The 8,564-nt window shown below is 48.5% G+C and overlaps 1 protein-coding gene across 2 annotated transcripts in view; it reads left to right on the top strand.

Moving 5' to 3' along the window:
• The first annotated feature begins 374 nt into the window (after positions 1-374).
• The window catches only part of Mmd2 (monocyte to macrophage differentiation associated 2), a 44,118-nt gene continuing 35,928 nt past the window's right edge, over positions 375-8,564 (top strand). The window contains exon 1 of one of the 2 annotated variants that reach the window (XM_076923550.1): positions 375-940. In XM_076923550.1, the coding sequence (XP_076779665.1) occupies positions 891-940 (50 nt within the window). In that variant the 5' untranslated portion in view covers positions 375-890. The remainder of the gene's footprint in view (positions 941-8,564) is intronic. The other variant, XM_076923551.1, reaches the window with a different exon arrangement.

Raw genomic sequence — 8,564 nt, 5'->3', positions numbered from 1 at the left:
GAAAAAGAAAAAAAAAAAAAAAGAAAAAAAGAATGCTTGCTACTCATCCTGAGGATTGGAGTTCGACTCCCAGCCCCCACTTCGGTTGCCTCACAACTGTCCTGAACTCTCGCTCCTGGGGATCCCACACTTCTGATCTCCAGGTTCTTGTACTCCCATGCACAACCCCCCACATAACACACATAGATTAAAAATAAATGTTTTAAAATATTAAAATGCAATAAAGTAATAATTAAAAAAAAGCCCCTGAAGTTTGAAGATATGAAGACAGACTTGCGCTACAGATTCTGAACATGCCGGAGTGTCTCCATCTTGGTACTGGGATGGAGACTGGAATGGGGGTGGGTGGAGGGGAGCGGAGGCTGGGTGGAGAGGGTCAAAGTCCTGGATGGTAGGGAGGATTCAGGGCTGACAGGCGTCTCAGAAGAGCACAGGGCTAAGAGCCCGCAACAAGTTAACTGAAGGTGTCACCTAGTTCGGTCCCCAGACGTCCCCTGTGGCTTTGCAGTGTTGCCGGGATGTCTAGCGGTAACAGGCAGTTCAGTCTAGTCCAAGCTATCTTCTGCTGGCTAGAACAGCGATGGGGTGGAGGGGACACAGGGAGAAGCTAGCAGGAGGGAAGGGACCTCCCAGCCGGGCGATTGGCAGCATGCACCCTAGTCCCCCCCATATCCCGCCCCCGCCCCGCCCCCGCCACCATCTGCTCGGGATTTGCGATCCGGAGACTCCAGGCTCGGGGGCTCGGGGCTCCGGAGGCAACTGATCGGGTCTGCTCAGGGCCCTGGAGCTGCCGGAGGATCCGACACCTTTCCAACCTGCTGCGCCTCCCGAAGCGGCTGCCGGTGTTCCCGCGTCCCAGCCCCGGGCCGGGCGCTGATGGAACCGCGGCGATGTTCACTCTGGCCAGGCTGCTGGATTTCCAGAAAACCAAATATGCGAGGTGAGCAGCGGGTGTGGCGGTGATAGACAGGGGCCAGGACGCTGAGACCCCCCTCTTTCCTGGCCCCCACTGTCTGGAGAACTGGGCTTGATGCACAGAAGACCCCATTGCCTGAAGCTAGAACAACCCAGCGTCGTCTTCGTAATGGAGTGGTAGTTGTCACCCCGCTTTTGCGCTCAGCGCAGCGGATTCTCCGCGCGTTTCCTTTTTCCCTGGGCGAGGCGCTTCTTCGATTCAAAGCTCAGTTTCCACATTTGCGACCCGGTGAAGGGTGAGAGTCCCCACCATTCGGGACCACGGGAGGATTGTATGAGATGATCCTTAGAAAGCACTTCGCCATGCCATCAGGGTGGGGGAACTGCTCCTTCCCCGTGGAGCTCTCTAGAGTCCTCCCTAACCCCAGATCCCTTTTTTGTTTTAGTCGGGTCACACTGTGATAGTCCCGGCTGGCCTGGAACCCTCTTTGTAAACCAGGCTGTCCTTTGACCTCACAGAGCTCTGTCTAGCTGGAGCGCTGGTTCTTCTTTTCCTGTTTTTGGAACAGACTTGCTACATATAGGCTGGTCTTGATCTCACTGTGTAGCCCAGGCTTGTCTTGAACTTAATTTTTTAGTCTTAGCCCCCTGAATGCTAAAATTAGGGCTGGGTGTTCCCATACCCAACAGGAGTATATTTTAGTTAATGTTTTGTATACTTGATTCCCATCTGAACACATTAATTGTGAGTTATTTTGTATTCTTTTTTTTTTAATATGAAGTTTTCATTATCTGGTGTGAATTTTAATTTGATTTGGTTGCCTTGAACGATTATTATTATTATTATAATTACTACTATTATTTTTATTGCACGTGGGGTCGTGTGCCCTACACACATATGGAGGTCAGACAACATTGTGGAGTTGAATCTTTCCTTCTAACTATATGTGAATTTCAGGGATTGAACCCTGGTCTCCAGGCTTTTTTGGCAAGCTCCATGACCTGTTGAGCCATCTTGTCATGCCCTCAATGCTCCCCAGTAATTTTTTTTTTTTTTGAGAAAGTGTTTCACTCTATAGCCTAGGCTTCTCTGAAACACGCCATGTGGCCCAGACCAGCCTTACACATGTGACTACCCCCAGCTTGCCCCTTCTCTGCACACCTGCAGATTTACTGCCCTTGAACTGAAGGCAATGGACTTGGATGTTCCAGTCTCCAGAGCCTCTAACTCACAGCTGGGCATGGTCTCCAATTCCCAATCCCTCTAAGAGCCAGGCTAGGTGTAAACCACCACACCCAGTTTATGCAATGCTGGGGACTGAACCCCCTGCTTTGGGCATGGCAGACGAGCATACTGAGCTATTCCCCCAACCCAAGAATTTCTAATTCTTTCAGCTAGCATGTCTCCAGTATTCTGTTCTAGCCACAGAAAACAGATGTATTGCTAAGATTAGAGCTCCGATGGTGAGGTGCTTGCCACTCAGGAATCAGGGCCTGAGGTTGAACCCCAATGCTCAAGATAGAAAGCCGAATGTGGTGACATCCTTGTGATCCTAGTGCCCGGGAGGTGGAGACAGGTGGATGCCCAGAGCTTGCTGGCCACCCAGCTTCGAACACTCAGACAGGCCCGGGCTCCCAGTGAGAGACCCCTGTCTCAAAAGCAAGGTTGGTATTCCCCAAGGAAGAACTGGCCTTCTGGCCTCCTTACACACACACGCACACACGTATAGCCGTGTATATGTGTATATACTGCTTTCCACGAACACGCCTGTAATAAATACGCCCCCCCACACACACACACCAAGATAACGGACAGACTTTGATAAAGTTGGGGAAGGAACACTGGATGTCTCTTCCCTCTACCAATGTTATCTTCTTCCCTCTTTCGATTTGTCTTCCTTTCTCTCTTTTATGATTTGATTTCCAGATGCTGGGAAAAAGAAGTCTTGGGTTCTTTTTGTTTTATTCTAATGTTTTGTCACATTTGTACATGTGGTCGTGTGAGTGCCATGGCCTCCATGTGGAGGTCACAGAACAACAGGAGGAGCTCTGCTTTCTCCTCCCACCATGTGGGTGTCAGGGACTAAACTCGGATTGTCAGAGTTGGCCACAAATACCTTTACCCACTGAGCCATCCTGACGGTCCCCCGACTTTGAAGTCCTAAGTGATTGATAGCGGACACAGACGGGGCTTCATTTCCTCGCTGATTTTTTGAGTTTTCTGGTCTATGCAGATGCTAAAACCTGCCTTTCAACTGATAGACGATTTTTAATTTGCTTCACAGTTGGATGAATCCTGGACTTAGTTTTTGTTTTTGAGACAAGGTCCTGCTATGGAGACCAGGCTGGCCCTGGACTTATAGAGAACTGCCTGCTTCTGTCTCCTAAGTGCTGGGACAAAAAAGTCTTACACCACCATGCCCTGTGGTCACATTTGTTCTTACTGTGACCAGTAAAGTCTTCTCCCCGAGACAGACTCAGCTTTGAGTTTCATTTCTGGGATAGGGGCTTCTTTGGAAATGCTTACACAAGTCTATATCACGTGACCACATGACTAAGGCTCTCTCTGCAGCATTATAGCTTCATGTTGGCTCAGTTCAGACATGGTGACCAGGGGCTGCTGGTCTCTGTTTACCTTGATAGTCATTAGCGGACCTGTAACGAGGTGTGGCATCTTGCTCATACTTTGAACTTCTTTAGCCTCTTCTCCTTTAAGCCTTAAGCTCCAAGCTTACTGGGTTACAGGTACATCCATGCATGCATGCATGCATGCATGTTATGCAAAGGAAAAGCCTTTGGGAGTCTGCCCATAGCTGTAGCTTGTAGGGACACAGGTTCACTGCAGGGAAGGTGCCGAGGCAGGAGATTGAGCAACCAGCCCTCTTTCTCCTGAGTTTGACCCAAAGGACATGACAGGAAGAGAGAATCGATTTCCTTCAAGTTGCTCTCTGACCTCCGTACATGCGTAGTATAAGTGTACCCTCCCCCTCCCACACAAATAAACATAAAAAGAACCCAACTAACCCATAAGCCAACTTGACCTACTAGTGACCTTGTTTGTAATAATTGTTTGCAGATTCAGGAGTCTAAGGAAGAAGAATTGTCAGCTTAAGGCTAGCCTGGGCTTAGTCATGAGCCCCCTTGTCAAACGACAAAAGAGAACAAAGCAAAAACAAGCCAAAGCAACTTATTTCCAACCCCAGTTTAACACATGTCTGAAAGTCCCTATCATGGTTGTATACTGATTCATTTTGTTATCTCCCATTTGGAGGCGTTGGGAAAATTCCATGTCTGAAATCGCCTCTGGGCTCATCTGTGAAGTGGTGCTCAGGGGGGGTTGTTCTATGACCTGCTTTGCCACTGTTGGCTCCGGGCATGAACAGGCAGGTCACATGGTTCCCAAGTTCCAGGTCATATCCGCTTGCTGCCCAGTGTGCAGTGACCGGGTCAAATGCCCCCCACCCCCAGTGGAGTTTCTTACACAGGACTTGGAATTTCTCCTAAGGCCACACAGAGACAAAGATAGGGTCCCAGCTTGTCCCACAGTGGGGCCCATGGGAAGGCTTGGAGCTGGGGTTTAACTCCATCCTTACTGTGTTGTTCTGCCTGCTAGTGGGGTTGTTAGATTAAGTCTTGAGTTCTAGACACAGCACTACATGAACTGAATTGCATGGCTCATGCCTGCAATCCCAGCACTTGGGAGATGGGGGCGGGTGGATCAAAGTCGCTGTTGGCTATTGTATATTGAGTTTGAGGTCAGCGTGGGTTACATGAGGTTCTGTCTCAAAACACATGCAAACACATTGGGGAGACTCATATTCCAGCTAGAACTGTGGCACTGTGGAAGGCTGTAAGCTCGAGAATAGTTTTTGACCTGAAGATGATGAGCAGGCCACCTTCTGTGTTGCCTGATAGAAAAACAGGGTTGCCAAGTGTTGGTTATTGTATTCTTGTGTGTGTTTGTGTAGAGCTGCTCACTGAGTCTAGGAGCCCCGGGCATGCTATGAAAGTGGTGTATGCATCGCCAATCTTTCATTTCGTTTTGTGGTGCTGGGGACAGACCACAGCCTTGTTTATGGTCAGAAGTGCTCTCCTGTGGGAAATACACACTCACTTTCTCATTTATGCAATCCTGGGGGCCAGGGTGAAGGTCCAGATGCATGTGTGAACACCCCAAGAGTGAAGGTCAAAGGTCAACTTGTAGTGTTGGTCTTGGGGTGTCCCCTACTTTTTATTTGAGGTAGGGTCTCTATGGGTCTGAAGTTTTGCCATGTAGACCAGGCTAGCCTGTCCTCAGACCTCCAGGGATCCAGTTGTCTCAGAATCTCATCTTGTCCTTGCTCCTGACTTTTATGTGGGTTCTGGGGATCTGAACTTAAGTCCTCCCATGTGTTTGGCAAGGACTTTACCAACTGAGCCATCCCCTGGAGGGACATACCTGAGCCCCTGGGCACTGCCAAAGTGTTGGTTTATAGACTTCCTATTTCTAGAAGGGCTTTGATGTAACTTGTAGAATGTTATGTTACTCTGTTGAAGTCAGTGGGGCTCTCTGAGAAATTCTTTCTTCTTGGGAGGCTGTGGGGCTTCAGCTGGTCTCTGTGGGTGTGGAGAGTGGATGATGGAGGTGGAGGTTATTCGCTTGTCTTTCTGTGTTATGGCAGATGGCCCTGCACAGGGTTTCTTAGGATCTGGATGAGAGGCATGCCATCGTTTGTCAACATCACTCTTGGCAGCAGGCTTGCCACCAGGAACATTGTCTTCCTCTTTGTGGGTGTGTGTATATACTTGCCTGTGTGCATGTGTGGACACATGTGTGCCACAGCACACTTGTGGAGACCGGAGGACAACCTTGTGTGTCAGATCATTGCTTTTTGCCTTGTTTGAGAGAGGGTTTCTTGTTGGACACTGAGAACACTCGCTGCTTTCAGGCTCCTGAAGAGTCTCCTGTCTTGGCCTTCTGTGAAAGTATCTTTTAGTTGTCAGAAGTAGTTGTTGTCTGCAAAGCTTAGAGCCTCAGTCTGCTAGCCTGGGCTTATCCCTGGAAGCCTCTTGCCTCCGTACAGTCTTGTCTCTAGGCCTAGAATGTTTTCAGCCTCTGGGATTAACTACTGAAGAAGCTCGTCCCTTCCTACTTCCTTATGATCTCTGGCTGGCTGATTCAGCTCAGTTCTGGATCAAACTTCTCTCCAAATTGGCTGACTCAGTCTGGCTTCTCTTGGCTTCTCCTGAATTGCTCTGCTTGGCCTCATACTCACTTTGGCAATCTGTTCTAATCTTCTGGCTCATCATCTTCTGGCTCGTTCTCTCTTCAACCTGTCTCTGTAAAACTCTCCCAGTAAAGTGGCCTACTTCCTCCCTTCCTCTCTGCCACGCTCTCTTAAGTGGCTTCTCTTTCCTCTTCCTTCTCATGAGAGTTGGGCGTATCCTATTCTGTCAGATCTTTCTCTGACTCGTCACTTCTGCCACTCAAGTAGACATCACTTTCAAACATGGGTGCTTCCTTCTCCAAACTTACTTTATTCTGTATTTCAGCCAGAGGGATTAAAAGTGTGTGCTAAGGGCTGAGCCACACCACAGCACAATTTCAGGGTTTGCAGTGTGAGCAAATATTCTGCAACAGCCGCCCATCTCGCTGAGAGAGTGCAGAGAACGCAGACGTGTGCTACTGCATCCAGCTTTAGGTGGGTTCTGGGGATCTGAACCTAGGTCCTCTTGCTTGCAAGGCAGCAAGGCAGATGCTTTACCCACTGAGCCAACCCCCCCCCCCCCCACCAAGCCTTGGTATATATTTGAAATCCCCATTTGGTTTGCCTGAGCTGCTGCTGCTCCCACCCACATCACACCCACGCCAACCAACAACAATGACAGCGCCAACCAAGGAGAGAACAATACTCTCCGTAGCAGAGCACCCCCAAACTTATTCCCCGTGAGACAGAGGTTCCGAGTCCATTGTGGAGCTGCCCTGGCTACCCACACTTGGGTGGGAATTGGAGAGGCTCTCAGAACATGCAGTCTGCAGGTCTTCTGCTTAACCCATTCACACTGCCTGGCATCTCCTGTGGTCTCGTGCATTCATTCACTGCCTGGCATCTGCAGGGCAATCCTTCATTTATTCTTTTATTGGCCAGACATTTGTAGGCTGGAGCTGCATACAGTAAGCCTTGGTATTATTATTATTATTATTATTATTATTATTATTATTATTATTATTTTGAGACAGCATCTTGCAGGCTGACTTGGAAATCTTCATCTACTGACTTTAGCCTCCCACGTAGCTGGGGTGACAGCTCTGCACTACCATGCTCTGCTTATTAACTCCTTTTTTCTTGATGTCACCGCACCACCATTATCCTGCTATTTATATACACAACTTTCTTTCCTTAAATTTGAGTTGTTGACAGCCCCGTGAAGCTCTGCTGTCAGATAAAACAACACGAGCCGCCTGTGGCTACTTTATTTTAAACAGAATAAGTGAATTAGATAAAACCAGCAAGTCCGTGTCTCAGCTACTTTGGGCACATTTTTCAGGGCACGAGATGCTTGTGGCTGGCGGATTCCGTTCTGCACAGCAGGGGTCTAACAGGTTCCCTTCTTCATAGACACTTCTCTTGGAAAGAGCAAGAGTCTATAGCATTAAAATATTCAATGTAAAGCTCAACGTGGCAGTTTGCACCGTCGCCCCAGTACTTGGGAGCCTGGGGTAGGAGGATTGCCCATTGGAGATGAGCTTGGGCAGTACAGACAGACTTTGTCTCAAAAAGGCAAGGGATGGATATTATGCATATTTGACAAGTGTTTTACCAACGAGCTCTGTTTCCAAATCAGTGATAAAAGAATCGGAATAAGATGATTTGCTGTAGAATATTACTTAATCTCAATGAGGGGAGCTGATCATTCAGTTCCCAGATACAAGACTCAAATAATAAGCCTTTAATCAGCACTACGGCTGGGCAGATATCTGACCTCCAAGCTGTTATGTCTACTTCCCTGTTGACAACCCCGAGATATGACTTGCCATGTTCCCTCTGGGCCACTCTTAACTCCAATTGACCAGCCCTCATGGCCATGTTTTCATGACTCAGCTACCCCACGACATCTTCTCCTCTCTCCACTTTCTCTCTTCTTCCCCTCATGCTTCCTTTCTGACCACAAGCCCTGAAACCAAAACCCCAACTCTCTCTCTTCCGCCCAGTTATAGGCTGTGGGCATCTTTATTCACCAGTCAGGGATAACTTGAGAAGCAAGGTTACGTAGCACCACGTGAGTCTACCTACATAAGAAACTCCTTGTCCCCGGGGGCAACCAGAGCCGATATTTAGCCTTACAGTACATAGCAACAGACCAAACCTCAATAAGGATCTTTTTCTTGATAATATGACTGGATTTTAGGAAATGAAGCAACTCTACCCAGAGTTCTAAGTCTCTTTAGTTGCTGGTGTGAAGAAGGGGTGTGGTTCTCTGACGCCCAGGTTAAATCAGAAGTGATCTATGAATACTATGGCATTTACATGGCCTGGACACTCCTTTTGGAAGGACTCAGGCTCTGTGTGAGCCTTATGAATGGGCTGAGAGGGGAAGAAGGGTGGGGACTCCATCCCTGGGGATCCTGGAACTTGACACCTTCTCAGACAAGGGCCCTGTGACACTCA

Source organism: Arvicanthis niloticus, chromosome 24, assembly GCF_011762505.2.
Source record: "Arvicanthis niloticus isolate mArvNil1 chromosome 24, mArvNil1.pat.X, whole genome shotgun sequence".
NCBI classification, from domain to species: domain Eukaryota; kingdom Metazoa; phylum Chordata; class Mammalia; order Rodentia; family Muridae; genus Arvicanthis; species Arvicanthis niloticus.
This window is presented reverse-complemented; position numbering and strand designations above follow the sequence as displayed.